Source organism: Carassius gibelio, chromosome B21, assembly GCF_023724105.1.
Source record: "Carassius gibelio isolate Cgi1373 ecotype wild population from Czech Republic chromosome B21, carGib1.2-hapl.c, whole genome shotgun sequence".
In the NCBI taxonomy this organism is placed as follows: domain Eukaryota; kingdom Metazoa; phylum Chordata; class Actinopteri; order Cypriniformes; family Cyprinidae; genus Carassius; species Carassius gibelio.
The window spans coordinates 27,731,232-27,753,293 of NC_068416.1; the positions used below are offsets into that span (position 1 = coordinate 27,731,232).

Sequence of the window (22,062 nt, forward strand, 5' to 3'; positions counted from 1 at the left end):
GAAGATCATTGGTGACCTGACTTTGCTCGTGAAGATCATTGGTGACCTGACTTTGCTCGTGAAGATCATTGGTGACCTGACTTTGCTCATGAAGATCATTGGTGACCTGACTTTGCTCGTGAAGATCATTGGTGACTTGACTTGGTTCCTGAGGATCAACTGTGACTTGACTTAGTTCACAGAGGTTAAGGGTGACTTGACTTTGCTCATGAAGATCATTGGTGACTTGACTTTGCTCATGAAGATCACTGGTGACTTGACTTGGTTCCTGAGGATCAACTGTGACTTGTCTTGGCTCATGAAGTTTAACTGTTGTTTTACTTGACTCTTGGGTGTTAGAGGTGACTTGACCTGTCTCTGTACGGTCAGCGGTGACTTGACCCATCTCTGGATGGTCAACGGGTACCTGACTAGACTCCGGGAAATCAACAGGTACCTGATCAACAGTGACCTGACTTGACTCTGGAAAGTCGACGGTGACCTGATCAATGGTGACCTGACTAGGTTCTGTGAAATCAACGGGGACCTGATCAACGGTGACCTGACCAAGTTCTGTGAAATCAACGGGGACCTGATCAATGGTGACCTGACTAGGTTCTGGGAAATCAACAGGGACCTGATCAACGGTGACCTGACTAGGTTCTGGGAAATCAACGGGGACCTGATCAACGGTGACCTGACCAAGTTCTGTGAAATCAACGGGGACCTGATCAACGGTGACCTGACAAGGTTCTGGGAAATCAACAGGGACCTGATCAATGGTGACCAGCCCTGGCTCTGGAGGGTCATCGTTGACTAGCCCTGGCTCTGGAGGGTCATCGGTGACTAGCCCTGGCTCTGAAGGGTCCACGAACACCTGACTCGACTCTGGAGGGTCCACGGGCACCTGACTCGACTCTGGAAAGTCAACCGGAATCTGACTGGACTCTGAGGGTCACTAGGAACCTGACTCGACCCTGGAGGGTCCACTGGAACCTGACTCGACCCTGGAGGGTCCACTGGAACCTGACTCGACCCTGGACTGCCTGTAGAGACATGAGACGCCTCGGCTTCGGGCACTGCCTCTGGAACGGCCTCGGGCACCGCCTCGGGAGCGGCCTCAGGCACCGCCTCGGGAATGATCTCCGGGCTTTGAGGAACGGTAGACGTCTCCTCCTCCTCCGCCCTCTATGGTGGCGAGTCGGTGGCACCTTGTCTGGAGGCTCAGGCGTTGAGTCGGCCATCTTGTGCTGTGGCTCTAAGCTGGTGGCCATCTTGTGCTGTGGCGCTGGGCTGGCGGTCATCTTGTGCTGTGGCGCTGGGCTGGCGGCCATCTTGTGCAGCGGCGCTGGGCTGGCGGCCATCTTGTGCAGTGGCGCTGGGCTGGCGGCCATCTTGTGTAGCGGTTTTGGGGCTTTAAAGTCCTCTGCCTCTCCTACAGTGAAAGGAGAACCACATAACGAAAAAGAGCGAAAAGTCCATTATATCCCTTAAGCTGCAATTAAACTTCCCTCTAGCTAACCATGATTTTACTGGTTCATTGAGTCCAAAACTGAATAAATCCTTAAACAAGACTTCATCGTCCAGAGGAACTCGATATACCAATTCACAGAACTGTTGAACATAGTCCTCAATAGATCGATTTTCTTGTTTTAGATTTAACAGCAGGTCAACTGGATCTATGGTTAGGCTGGATTGGTGATATGCCGACATTGAAACAGGAACCGATACCTCAGTGACAAGGGGATACCAGGCTGCTGGATCCTGGTATGGCGAAGTCTTCTGTAATGATGAGACAGAGACATTCGGATCCATGTGCAGAACTTTAATGATGAGAATGGTCAGACAGGCAATGATCAGTAATGGCGTCAGGTATGTAGGGATAATCAGAATCGATAACAGGAACAAGCAGATGTCGGGGGCAGGCAGCAGAGAATCAGAGTCGGTATAAACAATTCAAAGGTCAGGTACAGAAGGAAAACGCTCGGAAATGTCAGACTTGCTAAACAAGACTTCGCAGTGAGTGAGAGTGAGTGTGCTGCTTATATGTGTGTGTAAATGAGGTGCAGGTGTGGCAAGGAAATTGGCTGATGAATGAGGTGCAGGTGTTTCAGGGTGATTGTGATGCAGTGACTTATGGGTAATGTAGTTTGGGTGTGGTGCAACAGTATGAGAGGTGCTAGTGTCCAAGTGACATCTGGGTGGAATGGTCCTGAGTGGAGTGCCCTCTACTGAAGCTCATGGGCACATCATCTAATGATCGTGACAAAATATAATTGCAGTATATAATAATATAGGCTTAGCTATAAACAAACTAAATTATAATCATTTAAAGCTAAGCTTAAGGTAAGGTTGGGCTTTCTCGTTCTCTCACTCGGGAGAAATCCGTTTCCCTATTCGTGATGTTGCCCATTTGATGTTGTCAAGTATTATTTGTGAGGTAAAATATGCTTTGTTGTTCACGCGTGTTTCAGTGTCGATGGATCGCTGCTAACGTTGAATGTCTGGTGAACGAATTGAATATGTGCACGAGACACCAGCGCGATCAAACAGCTGAAACAGAAAATACTAAATTTTTGGTCACACATAAGGCATGATTAAAAAAATGCAAAGTGTTAGTAGTTTGAAATAAATCAAGAATAAAAACAGAGATAATAATAATTATTGCTAAATGCTTAACCGTTCCCATTTCGCTCTGCATATGGAACCTGATTTTTTTTTTTAAACCAAGAATGAAAATGAAATGAAAACATTTAGCTTTTTAACCGTATATATATATATATATATATATATATATATATATATATATATATATATATATATATATATATATACATAGGGCCTTATATTTATTTACTGTTTAATAACAATAGCATGCATATGATCTTTGTGCAAAGGTCCTCTTTTAATTTTTAATGAGTAGATTGTAGCCTAAGACTATCTTACGTTTTAAAATTAACTCACTGTAAATGTTTGAATGTTTTTTAAAGAAGTTACAATGTTATATCATAATGTTATTGTTGTTTTACTTCTTCCTTTTATCTCATTTTACAATTACATTCATTTCGCAATTCGTCCCTTTGCGCCACCTGGCAGTAGTTTCGATGATTTTAACACGCGACTGAGTGCCGTGGAGGTACACGCGGCAGTAAAGCCCAATTAGGCTGTCTACCTACTGTAGTAGGCGCTGAATAGCCTGCAGTCAGAAAACTGTCAGTCTAGCTCGAATGTCTATCAGTCCTTGTCCCCCTTCTTGAACAGGAAGACAGAGGACAGCAGCTCTCAGCCAATGCTGACCAGACTAAAAAAAAAAAAATAACAAGTTTTGAATTTCTTGGATTAAAATCACTGGTGGATCCACAACCATCATTTTATGCCAAATCATTGAGGCAATGAGCTTATTGGCAATCAGTACTCTTCCCCTATATGATAACTGGGGTAGCAACCATTTCCAGCTAGACAACCTCGCACAGACCTTCTCCACTAAACCCAGTTCAGTCAATGTACTGTTCAGTCCATGTACTGTTTGAGTACATGAATTACTCCGGGATATTGGTTTGTTTGAACTTAGAGGGAGTGTCAGCCACTTTAAAAAAGTTAACAGCTTAAGTCATTTGTGGATTAATGCGTATTAGAGATGCAAACCGTTTAAAACGATTCAGTTCTATTTGGTGAACTGAATGATTCGTTCGCAAACCGGATATCCAGACTGCTTTGATTTGAACTCTCTCTCAACAGACACGGAAGAGAAGACAATGCTGAATAAAGTCGTCGTTTTTGTTATTTTTGGACCAAAATGTATTTTCGATGCTTCAAAAAATTCTAACTGACCCTGAGATGTCACATGGACTACTTTGATGATGTTTTTCTTACCTTTCTGGACATGGACAGTAGACCGTACACACAGCTTCAATGGAGGGACTGAGAGCTCTTGGACTAAATCTAAAATATCTTAAACTGTGTTCAGAAGATAAAAGGAGGTCTTACATGTTTGGAACAGCATAAGGGTGAGTTATTAATGACATAATTTTCATTTTTGGGTGAACTAACCCTGTAAGAACAGCAACAGGTCTCCAGTTTTTAGTTTTTATTAAACACAAATCTCCTTTCTTTGGAAGAAGAGAAATGACTGCCCTTTGACAACTTTTTGGCAGTTCCTTCAGTTTATAGCTTTCCTCAAGAATTTTAAGAACATCCTGTCCAAATATTCCCCAAAAAGACTTGTAAAATTCTGCGGTAAGTCCATCAAGACCTGGTACTCGACCAGTTGAGAGTTGATTTACTGCAACTGTTCCTTCTTCAAAGGTAATTCTGGAGTCTAGAAAAGTCTTTCATCTTCTTTCAAGTTTGGTAAATCTTTAAAAAGTTCACATTTTGTATTCAGATCAATGTCTTCTTTTGCAAATAACTTAGAATAAAAATCAACAGCAGTTCTTCTCATCATTAAAAGATTGGAAGTAATACTACCATCAGGTCTTCGTAAACAATGCATAAAATTATTATGAACAATTTCCAAATCCAAATTAAAAAAATAATTTTGTTGGTGCATTTCACTTTTTCATGTAAAATACCTCTTTATTCACGTTTTTTGGATAGCACATTTTTTTGGACTCTCATGTCATTCTTATTAATCAGTGAAACATATAATGCAAAAATATCTTCTAGTTTAGACATTTTCCTTTTTAAACTAATCCAAGCTTGTGATGAATATTGTTGTCAGAAAAGCTTAATTTTAACTTTTCCCACCTCCCACCATTGAAGAAGATTTTCATAATTACTTTTTTGTCAAGTTTTGTTCAAGATTCTCTAATAGTTTATTACTAAATCTCCAATAAGAGCAATGAGGGGTTGTTTGTGTTACTATCATTTTTAAGGAAATTAAATGATGATGTGAAATCGAGCTTGGGCATATTTTTCTGTCACTTTAATCCATGTATATTGTTTTACTGTTTTATTTTTCTCTCTCCAAATATCAGTAAGTCCAAATTGTGTGGTAATCTCTCTCAAAGATACTGCTGACAAAAAATGAGGTTCTTCTCCATTTCTATCACAAGTAAAATCTAAAGTACAATTCAGTGTTCTGTGGAGTTTAGCTCTAACACACCTGCCTGGAACTTCTAGTAAGAACCTTGATTAGCTGGTTCAGGTGTGTTTAAATGGCTAGATCACCCAAAAATACATTTTTTTTTTACAAAAATTACCATTATGGAGAGTAAGAAGAGGCATGAACATTGCTGTCCTCTGCATGTAATCAAGGCTCAATGAATGTGTGTTCTGACAGCAGCACCACGCGCTTGCATTATTTATGTACTGTTGATAATGGTGGAAGATGCGATTTGGAGAAGAATTGATGAATAAAGTTGCTATTTTAGTTTTCTTTGAACAAAAAGTATTCTTGTAGCTTTGTAAAATTAGCTACGGTTGAACGACTGATGTCACATGTCACATGTCACATGGGTGGCAGTGGCTCAGTGGTTCATGTAGGTTGTCTACAAACCAGAAGGTTGTTCGTTCGATCCCCGGCTCCACCTGACCAAGTGTTGAGGTGTCCTTGAGCAAGACACCTAACCCCAGCTGCTCCCGACGAGCTGGATGGTGCCTTGAATGACAGACAACGCAGTCTGTGTATGAATGTGTTTGTGTGTGAATGGGTGAACGTGAGGCAAATTGTAAAGCGCTTTGGATGGCCATGTGGTCTGTTGAAAGCGCTATATAAATGCAGTCAATTTACATGTCTGTTTTACTGATGTCCTTACTATGTTTCTGGGTCTGGGAACATTTCAGTTGTGTTGCTTACCAGGGTCAGAAAGCTCTCGAATTTAATCAAATATCTTGAATTGTTGTTTTGAAGATGACTAAAGATCTTGCGGGTTTAGAACGACATGAAGGTTGAGCAGTTAATAATAGAATTTTTGGGTAAACTAACCCTTTAATTGGGAATATAGCTAAACTTTGCAGGACAGTGGCTTTCTGTGCTGATCTGGCCCAGTACCATTTTCCACAGTAATGTTTGTTAGAATCCCATCTTGAATGCTTGCCTGTATTTCCCATAAAGAGATGAATGACTGGCTTTCATTTTAACACCCTCAATATAACAAAATCACAGAAAGGATTTCAATTCAATTACATGAGCTGCAGTAGGGCAAAGTATTTTCCTCTGAAAAAGCTCACGGAATCACTGTGTGATGTTTCAGAACCTGCTTGACGAGTTCAGAAGTGGGAGATCTACAAGAAACAAAAGGAAACCTGACAACACAAACATACCTGGTTACTCAATAAACATGCTTATCCACACAAGCTTTTATACACACTCAATGACAAAAACAGACACGTCAAAGTATTAAAACATACAAAGAAACCTGCTCCACAAGTTATCCCGGTTATTGTGACAGAAATCGACGTGTAATGAAATAATGTATAATTGGTGGCACATTAACTAATTTTAAGGTGTTGAAACCCTCTGCTGAATACCCTTCTGATTGTTGATTGCTTACTTATTAGATTCGATTAGATTCAACTTTATTGTCATTATGCAGAGTACAAGTACAGAGCTAATGAAATGCAGTTAGCATCTAAGCAGAAGTGCAAGAATATAGTGTTTTATATACATAAAAGTGCAGAGTAAGTGAAGCTATGATATACAGAATGTACAGTGGAGTTGTTATATACAGTATTGAGCAGAGTATATACATAATATAAATAAGAATGCAATGTAGGGATTGTATGTACATTATGAACAGAACAATGTAGGCTTATGTACACATTATGAACAGCAACAACGTGAGAACAGTGGTAATAAATACAGTTGAATGAGTGTGCAAAGGTATTGTTAGACAATGTATTCTATGCAAAATAACAGTAATGCAATGATATTTTTATAGAAATAGTTTACTGTGCTTTCTACAGTAACAACGTTAGACAGTTTAGAATGTAATAGCTAGAACAGTGTGCAGTCTGTGCAATACATGTATGTAAAGTACTGTGACCAGTGCATTAAGAGAGCAGGTGCAGGTTAGATTGGTGGTGTGGAGGTCAGAACTGTTACAGTCTGGGGGAAGAAGCTCTTCCTGACCCTACTAGTGCGAGAGTGTAGGCTCCTGTAACGCCTGCAGGATGGAAGGATAATGAAAAGTTCATGGTTAGGGTGAGAGGCATCTTTGATGATGTTTCTTGCCCTGCCCAGACAGCGCTTGTGATAAATGTTCTCAATGGAAGTTAACTGGGTGCTGGTGATCCGTTGAGCAATTTTTAACCACCCGATGGAGTGATATGCAGTCAGATATGGAGCAATTGCTGTACCAGAGATGCTTATATTAGGTAACTTGTGATTGGTCAAAAGCACTCCAGATTAAACAGCGCCAAAATGGCATTTATTGTTTGAATACTGAATACTGATTTATTGGATGGAAAGTGGACTTCAATGTTCCATCCATTAACTGAAAACAGGCTAGACTAATTGATTCTTGGGATTTAAGAATCAATATCGTTCCACAAAAAAGATAATCAATTAATATCGAGACTACAATCCCTCGCCACAGGCCTGTGATGATGACACATCCCTCCAGGATACACTCAACCACTTTTATTCACGTTTTGACATGCAGAATGACACACCTGGCTCTTATCCACCTAAAGAATAAAGACTCCTATGTCAGAATGCTGTTCATCGACTTCAGCTCAGCATTCAACACAATAATCCCACAGCAGCTCATTAATAAACTAAACCTGCTGGGCCTAAAAACCTCCATCTGTAATTGGATCCTGGACTTTCTAACTGGAAGACCTCAGTCAGTCCGTGTTGGCCACAACACCTCAAGCACTACCACACTGAGCACAGGTGCCCCACAAGGCTGTGTGCTCAGCCCACTGCTCTTCACGCTGCCGACCCACGACTGCACTGCCAAGTTCAGCTCCAACCACATCTTCAAGTATTTGGATGACACAACAGTGGTAGGTCTCATCAGCAACAATGATGAAATGCACTACAGAGAGGAAGTTGCACAGCTGGCTGAATGGTTTGGCACTAACAACCTGTCCCTCAATGTGAGTAAGAAAAAGGAGGTTGTGATGGACTTCAGGAGAAACTCGGTTGACAACCCCCCACTGACCATTTACAAATTGACTGTGGAGAGAGTCAGCAGCACTAAATTCCTGGGGTTGCACATCACAGAAAGAAGCAGGTCTACCTCCACCCATCCTCATCACATTCTACAGAGGAACCATAGAGAGTGTGCTGACCAGCTGCATCACTGTCTGGTATAGGAACTGTAGTGCAGCAGACTGTAAGACCCTCCAGTGGACAGTGAACACCCCTGCAAAGATCATCAGTGCCCCTTTCTCCTCCATGTTTTCCTCACATGATGCTCCAGCAAAGCCAACAGTATCGTGAAGGACCCCACCCATCCATCACATAGTCTCTTCCAGCTCAATGAGGACAGTACTGGAGCATCAGAGCTCGCTCCGTCAGACTGCTCAATAACTTTTCCCTCAGGCTGTGTGAGCCCTGAACTCAAATCACCCCACCCTCTTCTGAAACATTATACCTCCTGAAACATGGACCTTCTCACCCCAAACCCCCCAACCTTACCACATCACAGAAAAACTTTTTTTTTTTTTTTGAAATTCGAATTGTGCTACAAAACAGGTGACTGGGCCTGTTTAACACACTCTCCTCTCTGCGCACTAGACACTTTTCATTTTAGCATTTTGTTCAACACTTTTAATTTAACATTTTCACAATTTGCTATTTCTTTCTTTGAATTTTGGGGTGTAATCCCACACATTAATAAAACTTGCAAACTTTTCAGTCACACAACCTCAATTAGGTTTACTTCAGTTTTTGAAAAGCAAAACACATCACAATCATGGAAAATAAATACACAAAGAAAATCAAAACACACACTGATAACAATACATCACAACCGAAAATCAAAATTATAATTTATACTTTTAATTATGTAATAAAGACATTCAAATTAAAAACATGAAAACCAACCATTAACCTTACAGCACATTAACAGAAATTCAACACTAAGCACCACTGGTGATACATTTTGAAGAGCACAACTTAGATGTCTGCATTTTAACACCCTCAATACAACAGAATCACAGAAAGGATTTCAATTTAATTACATGAGCTGCAGTAGGGCAAAGTATTTTCCTCTGAAAAAGCTCACGGAATCACTGTGTGATGTTTCAGAACCTGCTTGACGAGTTCAGAAGTGGGAGATCTACAAGAAACAAAAGGAAACCTGACAACACAAACATACCTGGTTACTCAATAAACATGCTTATCCACACAAGCTTTTATACACACTCAATGACAAAAACAGACACGTCAAAGTATTAAAACATACAAAGAAACCTGCTCCACAAGTTATCCCGGTTATTGTGACAGAAATCGAAAGCTTTCTGACAGTAGTTAAGTCTTTGTTAAACTTCACAGATTTTACAGAACTGATATGTGTGTCAAACAGAGCAAGAAAATAGAGATTTGGAAGTGCATTCATCTCTGAAATACACTGAATACAATAGAGCCAAGAAAGTGGGGAAGTCGTGGCCTAGTGGTTAGAGAGTTTGACTCCTAACCCTAAGGTTGTGGGTTTGAGTCTTGGGCTGTTAATACTACGACTGAAGTGCTCTTGAGCAAGGCATCGAACCCCCAACTGCTCCCCGGGTGCTGCAGCATAAATGATGCCCACTGCTGTGTGTGTGTGTGTTTGTTCACTGCTCTGTGTGTGTGCACTTTTGATGGGTTAAATGCAGAGCATGAATTCTGAGTATGGGTCACCATCCTTGGCTGTATGCCCCCTGACAGCACAAATGTAGCACAGTTTTACCCTTTATATATGAAACCACACACAATGGCACTTTCTACAATAAACATTATTCCAGTTGCTCCTTTCTCCAGGAAGATTTTAAGGATCTTCACTGCTTTGTAAAGATTTGGATTCAAAGAAGACCAATTGTGTGCCGATCACAAGGAGCATGTTGCAGCATATCATGGAAAGTTCAACATGGGCAGGTATCTTGTCTTTGCTCCTCTTGAACTGAAAGATGCTGATGAAATCACTGACTGATGTTACATTCATAGCCCCCTTCCTAACTGTGGTGTAATCTGCATTGTGGATGAATAATGTTTTCTTAGGCTACAAACAGCAATGCCAATGGCAATATACAATCATGTCATCCAAAAATTACTGTGATCTCGCGAGAGTTTCAGTGGTTAGGATCTTATAAAACAGGTTTCAGAAGCTTAGAACACAATTCATGCACTGGGAGAAACTTGTTTTACATATGAAAAGCATTTTCATTCTTTGTTAGTTTCGCTGGGTCATTGGGTGTGGACTGCACAAGTCCAGGTAACATCGAAAACTCTGGGGAAAAGTACATGAAGCCATTTGTCATTTGGAAAAGGTAAAGTGTAAAGTTGAAATGTACCTGTTCACTAGCTATATCTAGCCAGGCTTCTTATGTTTGTTATGTTATTTTGTATCACATGTAGTTTTTCGAGTCGTACATTGTATTCACATATAGTTTTATAATGTAGGTGATACTAAACATTTTAAAAGAAATTGCCTGATGAATATTACGATTCACAAGGTCAATAGAGTTATTTGAAAATGATGTAAAAAGGTAGCCTGTAGGTAGCCTGCGGCTGGAAACGAACAATAAATTAAATTTTCTACTTAACGTCTACACCAAAAAACGTGTTTGTTTGTAGTATTGCTATATTTTTTTTGTTTGCAGTGTCATAATATTAGCCACGGTAAGTACAGTCAGCACTCAGCAAGGAGAACATACCGAGAAGTGCTTGTCATAAGGTGGCCGTAAGGGGGCGCTCATTAATTTCTAAATAATCATTTTCTCAATGCTCAGACTAACTTAATCTGACCAGCACAAGCTTAATACGTGTTATATCAAAGCAAGCAATGGAAAAAAAAAATTAATATATTAAACAACAGAAATATTACATTGAAAGTAACAAGTAAAATTAAGTCAATATGAAAAAAAAAAAAGATATGGGGAAAAAAAGTTTATATAAGACAAATACAGAAAAACAACAGGAACAAAACCCAACACAGGCCTATGTTTGCTGTCTTGAAGTCACACACATACTAGTTGTATTTGAAGAACTCTCATTAGATCCCTAGACATTTCAGCCTGTCTCACAATCATGCAAACACAAACAGAACATACTAGACATTACATCAGTAACTGAAACCTATTCATTCACATGGATAATTTAATTAAAGAAAATACTGAGTTTGTTATTGTACATTTTCCAGAAAATGATGGATCATCAGAATCCCAACGAGAAGGTAATTTACTTAATATACATAACAAATTGTTCTTATTTAATATTTATTCTGCATTTTCAGTTAAACATGTTTGTTTGTACTTTTGCTGATTGGTTTTCTAAATTTAACAGACAACAGAAACGCACACTTTCAAGTTTCGTTTCAAATCGGACAATGAACCATTTGCAGTCGTGTGTAATGCATCTTTGACTGTGCTTGAAGCTCTTAAAACAAATGAAAGTTTCATGGAAAATAATGAAATCGCACAGAAAGAATTAGTCATCCAGAGACCCGACAAATCTGCTGTGAATACCGATTTTCCCTGTTGTCTTATTAAAGAGGATGAGATCTTAACATTAAACTTCATCAAAATGAAAAAAAAAAAAAAAATCTACAGGACAGCAGACAAACAAAGCTCTTCCACACCACAAGACAGACTTGGTCACCTTTAAAATCAAAACAACAGGAGGGCAGGGAATACAATACATGATGAAAAGCAATGAACTGGGGAAAATAGCTGATTATGTGTGTGTTTATGCATTCAAAGGAGAGGAAGTTAAAACTGCTCTCCTTCGTGATGGACGATTCTGTGATAAAATATTCAATGAAAAACACTGTGTTCTCTTTGAGGACAGTGTGTTGGGTAATCAAACAAAATATGAAATGTCCCACCTTGTTGAACATCTTGACAAAAAGACATTTCAGATAATTGCTATCAGTCAAAAATCAACTGCTGGCAAATTAAAGGAACAAACCGAAGTCAAGAATGAATCTGATGTAGCTTCAAACCCTTCAGTTTCAGCAAAAAATGACCCAGAACAGAACCCCATAAGCACTGATCAAAAAAATCTAAAATGGGCGGTCATTCCAGAATCTACCGAGATTCTGCAAATTCTGCGTGATCAGTTTGAAGATTTACTGGAGATTTTAAAGCAGCGAAAAACACTAAATAACCCTCAGGCTTCCTACTCTTTGGCTTCTTACTCTTTGGGCAATTTGTTCTAACTAACGCACATGTTGTTATGGACTGTCTTGAGTTGTTTGACAGACATTCTCTTGCAAAGTCTTTAGAAGCAGCATTTGACGTTGAACATCCGGACGCTGAACGTCTGAACTCAGGGGTGAAACTGGTGCCGGTCAAGAAACGGCTTGCTGCTTACTGTTACATAACAGACGCTAATAATGATAGGAGGCTTGACTTTGCTCTTCTTGAACTAAACGATGTTAGCGAAATCAAAAGCCGTCCTAGATTGCTCAGACAATACAAAAATGTCCCCCCTCCTAACTGTAGTGGGATCTGCATTGTGGGACATCCAGAGGGTGGGATCAAGAAAATGGACCCCTGCTTCATCATTGAGAATGTACCAAAGGCTGCAGATGAACACGTCTCTAAGAATGTCAGTTTCTTTCAGATAATGACACAGAAGAGTATGGAAGAAAAATGGGCTGTTTATGAAAACCAGATTACTTACAACTCTTGTTTCTTTTACGGATCTTCTGGCTCTCCAGTGTTTGATGAAGACTGTAATCTGATTGGTGTGCACACTGGTGGATATGTGTACCCAGGAGAAAAAGCTAAAAATAGGAGCATTATGGAATATGCCTATTCCATTCAACCCATCCTGGATAAGATCAGAGCACAGGCTAAGATAAAACATTTACAAGAGGTCATCAATCACTTAGACAACCCACAGCAATAAGTCAGCGACAGCAGAGTAGAGGTCTGTGGGACCCGGACAGATTTCTTGTGACACTGGATTAAATTTCTGAATAAAACATGGTAGCGGTCGGTAACTCTGGTGTAATTTGAACGGGAGTGGACAGTCTAAAAATATCCAACCCAGTGTTATGGATCAACTGGGGCTGTGTGGTTCATGTGAGCATTTTTACATCTCATTCCAGCAGATTCATCAAAAGCGACTGGACATTACACCTGCTGAGTAGCTTTTAGTAAGGGCTCTCTTCTTGGTTCGAGTTTGTTCGTTCTTGACTTAAGTTGAGACACTGCAGACAAAAACAATGTTTTTTCAAGCACCTGTCAATTTTGAGATTTGGGGCTTTTTGGTTTTTTGGTTTTTCATAAAGTGCTTTTGCAAACTAGTGGAAGGAAAACATCCAAAAGACACTGTTAAGTGTTTCTTTTATAGCACTTTATCTGTTTGTGTCAATAGATTTCAATTATAATACATATTTTTAAAGGCCGTTTTCTCAAAATTAGTTTTTTCTTCAACACTGAGCCATAAATCACCACTTCAGTAGCACTTACACACACCAAACTTGACATTTTTATTCCTGTCTATATTTTGAAGGTTTTTACAGAGGGATTTGTTCATATATATTTCCCTTGAATATATACATATAATTATATATAACATTTTATTCCCCCCAAAATTGTGAAAATATATTGTTTTCTGGCTGTTCAAAGTATTTTCTGAATTATGGAGTGACAAAAAAAGATAACCAGAATTCTCTCTGTAAAAACAATTGACTCTAATATGTCAAAAAAATGTAACAAATTTTTTGAAACCGACTTCATCTAGTGTTTAGATTTTTGTACTCGACATTGATGCAAATTATCACATATTTCATTAAATAATGCTTCATTTGCATATTTAATTTTAAACATAACATTTTTGAAAACTTGTAATACATAAAATGTTTGCAATAATCAATGTAATCAATCAACTAGGTAAGTAAGGTGATAACTATTAGTTGTTGTTGTTTTTTTAGCCCTATTCACCTGCAGTGTCTCGCCTTAATTTCCCATCATCCTTTGCTCTGTCAATCACATCTCATTGTCTCCAGCTGTGGGTGATTAGTTAGTTTCTCTGTCTGTATATACACATGTTCTGTGTGTCCTGGTTGGAGTTCTGTTATTTTCTATTTGTGGAATATCTGTTTTGTGGATTGCTTTTTTGCCAGTAGCCTATTTTCTGCCTGTTACACGGTTTTTGGGTCATTGTTTGGGACTACAATAAATCTGCAACTGAATCTTCTTTCAGTTTTCTGAATTCAATGATAACTGATGATATTTATTCATCTAAATTGGAACCGAGTATAATTCTGAACTGTATTCTCATTGTTTAGTTATGTAATCGCCATTATACATTATTACCTGACAAAATAAAATGTTATATTTCATTAATTGTGAACTCTTCTGAAATGACTGGGACATAATCACGCTAGATCACGTGATCCTCAAATCTAGGTCAGGAAATTCCTAACAGTTTTTTTGATATATGCTACACTTTTGTGGCGTGTTTTAAATAGTTGGTGTTTTTAAAATAAACACACACAAAAACAATATGAATAGCTGTATTTAAATATAGTTTGACATAATTGCATGCATTTTCAGTACGTCTGCTGCGTTTTGTTCAGAGTAATTTGAGAATCACATTAAACTTTTCTGCTGCAAACACATTGTTGTCGAATTTAACTGTCAATGCAGAAGAAGCTAATGAGCATTATTAAATGTAAATGATTAACTAACACTGTTCAGATAGAGAATAGTTCAGTTCTGAGCTGTTCCAGATGGAGGTGCTGTGGTATAAAACTAAACTGAATCACAGACAAGAACATAAACGAGTCTCGTCAAGACATGATATGTGTGTGTTAGACCCAGGCGGAAAGGAACTCGACCGGAAGTTGAAGTCGGGTGGGGGCTGCCATCTTTTAGTTCAGAATACATTAATCAGAATACTTACTCCTGCTCACTCACGACAAAGAACTTCCCGCTCAAGCTCGCCGTCTCTGCAAGATTAATGATGACAGTTTGCACGCACAGCTACTAGAAGATTTACATCTGCCAGACAGGTTGCTGACGTCATCAAGCTTCGTTTGAGTCTGCGCGTCAGAAACGGAAGTGCTAAAAAACGCGAAAACTGGGCTTCACTTGTCTCAATTGAGTTCCAATGGGGTCGCTGTGTCCATTTCTTTTACTGTCTATGGTTAGACCAGTGTTTCACTTTCTGATCAGACAGCAAGGGTGTACTTTAAAACTCAATGTGAAATCAATAATAACAGAACAGTCGCTTCCCATCATGCACTGCATCATGTGACAACATGCCCCTATAGTGCTCAACGTGCTAAATATAATGTTTTTGAAAACACTCACTAGATTTTAGTATTTTTTTTAGGAGATTAGCTTTTAGTGAATTTCTCTGAGTCACATGCACAGTTTTACATCTTACTGTGATTGTAAATGATAATTTGACCACGAGAACTTGAAATGAAGAAATAAATGAAGGTGCATTTATAAAACACCCCAAGAAAGATTTCAAAGCAGAGTATTGTTTTTTTACAAGAAATACATTGATTTATATTCACAGAGCTTGTTTTAACATGCTGGGTAACGGAGCGGTAGGTAAACTGGTTAAACACTTGAACTCTTTAACCCTTAGTGACACCAGCTTACAGTAAAATCCTGTCTATAAAAATGTGCTAACTCCACGATTCAGGAGTTCACAGTCTTTGTAATGTGTTTCATCAATACATACAGGACAGTTTGATGTAATTGACTGACAGTAAGAAGCTCTCCTGCTTCAGGTGAATGACTTTTCTGCAGGTTTCCTTCAGGTTCTCCAGTTAATTTCGACCCATAGGTCTGCTCGTGCAGTGAACCGAAGACACTGAGCTGTTTGTTTGTAAGAATGTGTGATGAACCAGAGTCTGTGTAAGAGTCCAGGAGCTGAACACACTGTAGTGATGATGATGATGATGATGATGATGATGATGATGATGGTCAGGTCTTCATCTCTTAGCAGCTGGAAGTCACTGATGTTGTGTGTTCTTGAGAAAACCTGAATTTAACTTTCCAGGTCCTTGTGGCTCATGCGAGACTAAAAATCACAAACAAAGATCAGATTATCCTCTTTTTTTTTTTTTTTTGATTCATGGGGTTTTATACTCAATCCCTGATCAATAATATGTCCTGTCAATCATCTGTAGAAAGTCTGATGAATCTGATGAATGTGCAACTTTATGACATGAATAGAAGAAGAAAGTATGTACTGTAGCAAGATTAGAAATGTGAAGAATTAAACAAACACTCACAGTTTGGTGATAATCTCTTCATACTGTCACATCTTACAAGTGTTTGTCTGCTTTTCTCTCCTCTGGTTTGCATCTGATCTCCGGGCTCCATTTGTTCTGTATTCTTCTTTTTGCTCGTCTGTGGTTTCTGCATTATTTCATTTCTACTCTCCATCTGTATCTGTTAAAACACACAGACAGAGTTAATTAATCATCAAAGTTAAGGTACATTTCAGATAACCTTATAGCTGAATTAAATTTGCTGTTAAAACTTGAACAAATGCTCCTAATGATATAAATGAACCTGAAGTATGTGATGTAAAAACATATGAGAATAACATTGTGTTTCAGGTATTTTCAGTTAAAAAAGCTTTTTCTTGTTCATCATCTCATCACGATTCTGTCAGACACATCAATGATCATGTGAGACTGTAGATGAAGAACACAGGCTCATCATCATCATCATCATCATCATCATCATCCTCTTCATCATGTGAAGACGGTGTCTGGACTGATGCTACAGATTCAGATCGAGTGAACAATCATAGACCAGTGCAACTCAAGCATGAACAAACTAACAAACAGTTCAATAAATGAATTCAGATACAAGTCAGCTAGTCTTAAATATATATATCAGCTATTCTTTCATGCATACACTAATAAAAACACTAATAAAAATAGCATGGACTCTGATAATGCTATATATTCAGACACATGCAGTTAAACACATTACTGTTTGTCAGCTATTAAAGCCTTTCATGAATACAGTAATAAAAACAGATCATAATTGACTTTACATTGTTTAATTAGTCTGAATCATCTTTACATCAGAATACCAAAAGTATCACACTACTACTTGTATTAAAATAAATGAATAATTTCCAGTTTGCACTCAATAAGGCCAATGATATTTACTTCATTAACACAAGCACTAATGCTGTAGACGTCCTGGAGCTCTGCTGCTCGAAGATGCAGAAACTCAAATATACTGTTTCCACAAAATACATTTAAAGTGAAAGTATGTTAAAGTATCATGTTAAAGAATCTGACCTGTGATGAAAGGAGATGTAGAAATATCCAGAATATGAATATGAGAAATAAAGATGCACAGTGAAGATCTCATGCATCAGTGGAGCGAGTTGGAAAACTGTGCTTTGCTAGAACAAATCAGCCCTTTTAAGAAATTTACCGTTAGTTTTGAAAGTACGCGGTGGTGGATTGTCTGAAACAGGAAATAAGAAACAGCCAAACACACACACACACGTACGCGCGCAAACACACACACACAAACACACGCACGAGCGCAAACACACACACACACACACAAAACATATTAGATAACACACTTTTTTGTATGTTTATATATATATATATATATATATATATATATATATATATATATATATATATATATATATATATATATATATAAATATATATATGTTTACTGTAAAAATAATAGTAATAATAAAATACCAACACAAAATTAAATACTTTTTTAAAATTGAGAGAAATTCGAATTTCAATTTAGTCCTAACATATGTTCCCTGGGATTCGAACCCCCAGCCTTGTTAACGCAATGCTCTACCACTTGAGCTACAGGAACATGGGAATACAGATATGTGTACTTCTGTTGTGTGTCATGATTCTGTCCTCGTGTCCTTGATTTTTCCTAGTCTTGAGGCAGGATCATGACAGACCCGTGTTTTGTGTACAAGCACATGGCCTTGTCTTTGGGCCATGTGCTTGTGTTGTCTCGTTCCCTTGCCCCGCCCCCTTGTTATCCTAGTCTTGCCGTGATTGTCCTATCTGTAACACCTGTCGTGTCTTAATTGTTCCCCCTATTTAGATCTCCTAGTGTGCTCTGTCTTGCGTCGGTTCATTGTGAGCGTTCCACATTTGTGAGTGTTCGTTCCACATTTGTGAGTGTTCGTTCCACATTTGTGAGTGTTCGTTCCACATTTGTGAGTGTTCGTTCCACATTTGTGAGTGTTCGTTCCACATTTGTGAGTGTTCGTTCCACATTTGTGAGTGTTCGTTCCACATTTGTGAGTGTTCGTTCCACATTTGTGAGTGTTCGTTCCACATTTGTGAGTGTTCGTTCCACATTTGTGAGTGTTCGTTCCACATTTGTGAGTGTCTCTAGATGTTTCTGTACCTTTGAAGTCTTTGTATAACCATGAGCGTTTGTTTGTAGTTAGTATTTAAGAGTTTGTTTATCGTGTCAATCCTGTCCTGTTAAGTAGTTTAGTTTCTGGCCTAGCCGTTGTTTTCCCCCTCGTGGGTTTTGTTTTCCCCTTTTTGTATATAATAAATCCTCTGTGTAACCCGATTCCTGTCTGCACTTGAGTTCCTCCCTTGCCACCCTTGACCGTTGTGGCTTTGATTTACTAATTTTAAGATTTTTTTGAACAGTAATATAATATAAGTCTGTGCTGTATATTCTAGATCAGATTATATATATATATATATATTTAACTATGCTTCCACTAGCTCGCTGATTGGTTTAAGAATAAACCACCAATTAATATTTTTATGCTACAGAACAACAAATTCAAACATGCATAAATGGCTGTCAACATGTTTCCTCCTGACTGCTTGCTCTGCTGACTGTCTACCCGCTGCTGAGCTATATATATATATATATATATATATATAATTTTTTCCAAATGTATATAATGATAGATGTTTTAAAAGAGCATTTTAATGGCACACTGTTTTACATATGGGGATACAGTATTTTTTTTAGTGCCAAAATTGACCAGACATTGATTTTCCATTTCTATCCTACCATATGTAGCCTGGTGTACAATGCTTGTTAATTTTGAAGGTGACGAAGGAAGCGACAGTAACTCCACTAGTGCTGCTAGTGCTCCAGTTTTGAACAAGAGGGGGTGGACAGTTCAGCTTTTGAGTCAGAGCAGGAAACCTTCAGCTAAAGTTTAAACTATTAGCAAAACTAAACATGCTGGCTATACTCTTAGAAAAATATGTGCTTTTATGATTTATAAGATCATCAGTAGTAGGATTGTGATCATTGGAACATACAATTTATGACTGCATAATTAATATAGATTATTGAAAGTGCTTATTTGCATAGAAACTCAATGTGCATGAGAGAGAAGGGGATTACAGTGTATGCCTTGATACTTTGAATTATTTTTTAAGTATAACCCAATTCAAACAACTGAAAGAACCAAAGAGTTTAGCAGTCTGCAGAGGTTTTTTTTTTTTTTTTTTTTTTGCAATGCATTGTTCATAGAGCTCATTTATTGTAGCGGTGCCTCTGTGTTGAAATATATTTGTTATACATTATACAAGTTCACACATAGACCTACTCCGTCTGCAGTGTGTATACAGTCTGCTTAAGCAGTTCAGAAGCAGCAGCGAGAGACGCGAACGTTCTCTCTGTTCGCAGCAGATTTCCTTTGCTCTGTCACAAAACCAGTCGTGCTTGCTCGGATACACGCTGTTCTGCGCGGAGAGAGTGTGCGCACTTAAAACGTGTCTCCTCTCACTTAAACTGCGTCCTGTGCGCTCACAACTCTCTCTATGCTCATGTGCTAGATATTAATTATTTTTGCACATTTATATTTCTAGCCTTTTACCTCGTGCAGTGTGAACGCTCTGATCCGTTGAGTTGACATGGGCTCAGAAAAAAGGTGCATCACAGAGAGTGTGTGAACCTGGAGTTAGGCATATACCCAGTCTGTTCTGTTCTCTGTTTGGCTCGGATAGCATTCTGCGGGAGGTATATATATATATATAGAGTTGCAATCAAAATTACTCAACCCCTCAGAAACTGCAGTACTTTACAAATAGAAGCTTTTCTGAAGATCCAGGATAAAATAAAAATTGCATCTATAACAGTTCACTGGAATATTAAAAGTGATATTGTCAATATATAATGTAATAGTTTTGAGTTGTAAGATTTTTTAATAATACTGCTATGTCATAATTATTCAACCCCATTCGACATTGCTGTTTTTAAATCACTTATTTGCATGGTGGGGAATAAAACAGTCTCAATACACAATTAAGCTTTTAGAAACTCTATTAAAAACAGAATTAGCTTTAGCCGTTACACATACAGTTAGAACATGCATGTGCTGAAGGTGAGTAGCAAAAATGTCAACAGAGATCTCAAAAAAGCTAAAGAGAATAGATAATGTTATACTTCAGAAAGGACTAGGCTATATGAAGATTTCCAAGACATTGAAAGTTCCTAGAGACACAGCTCTCAGCCTTATTCCTTAGTTTAAAGTGTTTTACCAGAAAACCTTTGAGGTTGTGGAAGAAAAAGCACAATATCATAAAATGTTTAATCAGAGCAACTGAGAAAAAACCTGCAATGTACAGCCAAAGACTTGCAAGATGACCCGATAAAGGAGGAAAACCATTTCAAAGCAGTGTGTAAGAAGAACACTAGACAATTATGGCCTTCATGTTGAGACATCATGAATCATGATGAATACCACTCTTGATCAAGAAGAACAAAGGACAACTTGAACTTGATAAAATACATTTGTGTAGACTTGTGGAGCTCTGGAGGAATGTTTTAAGGAGTGATGTGACCAAACTGGAACTTTTTGTACCCATGGATCAGCGGTGTATCTGCTGCAAAACAGGCCAAGCTCATAAGCAGAAGAACACCATCTCCATCCTCAAACTTGGAGGTGGATCAGTCCTGTTATGGGGGTTCTTTACTGTAGAAGGAAGTGGAAATCATGACTGTATGAAGGACATCATGGATTCTTTAAAGTATCAGGCCATTTTGACAATAATTGTGATGCCTTTGGTGCAAAGACTGAAGCTGATGATCAATGGACTTTCCTGCAGGACAGTCATCCCAAACTACACATCCAAATCTACTTCTGCTTGGTTCAGGGATCAGTCACAGAATGTGCTTGAGTGACCTGTTCAGTCTCCAGGCTTAACTCTCATTTCAAATATCTGGATGAAATTGAAGAAAGCAGTGGCAATGTGAAAACCAAAGATTATCAGTGATCTGAAAGCTTTTTCAGGCGAGGAATGGGCCAAGACTGTAGTAGAGAGGTGACAGAAGCTTCTAAACACTTACAGACAGCGTTTATTGGTGATTTTAAAGAATTAAAGATTCTGCACATAGGGGGTTGAATAATTTTGAACATGAATATTTAGAGTCAATTTGAATTTTATCATGATTCATCAATGTTCCATTCTCAGAATCACATGAAAGGTTAAAATATTAATAGAATGTAAAAATGTACAATACCAATTTATAATCTTTTTTAATTTAATTACTTTCTGGACTCGGGCGGACTCGACTCGGATTCGGCCTTTAAGAACTCGGACTAGATTCCAACTCGGCCCCTTTTGGACTCGGACTCGGACTTGGACTCGATGTTTGTGTACTTGGTCTTGACTCGTACTCGACAAAGGTGGACTCGGACCCAACTCTATTTACAAACTTTCTCTAATACTTTACTGATTCCTTTTTTAAATTGATTTCATGAAATGTTGTTTTCCACAGCAAATTGTCTTGCAGGTAAAGGGGGTTGAATAATTTTGATTGCAACTATACAGTGCTTTCATGCATAGCAAACATGGAGTTTGCATTCCTTCTTGTGACAACCTAAATAAATTAATTGATTTAGGAATAAAACACTTGTTCAGTAAAAATGTGAAAGTTGTGTGGTTTTGTCTGAAGTGCTGATTGGCTGCTTGTGTTACACTTTAATCTAACTGCTCTGTGAACACAATGTCACTAGAG

The 22,062-nt window shown here is 38.5% G+C and overlaps 2 protein-coding genes across 2 annotated transcripts in view; one reads left to right on the forward strand and one right to left on the reverse strand.

Moving 5' to 3' along the window:
• Positions 1-22,062, reverse strand: part of LOC127986304 (apolipoprotein L3-like) — a 540,496-nt gene that overhangs the window by 169,277 nt on the left and 349,157 nt on the right. The window lies entirely within an intron of this gene.
• Positions 11,525-13,210, forward strand: LOC127985895 (serine protease FAM111A-like). Its single transcript, XM_052588099.1, is given in 3 exon segments — positions 11,525-11,698; positions 11,700-12,249; positions 12,252-13,210. Coding segments are annotated over 3 exon segments (1,452 nt in total). The 3' UTR covers positions 12,980-13,210.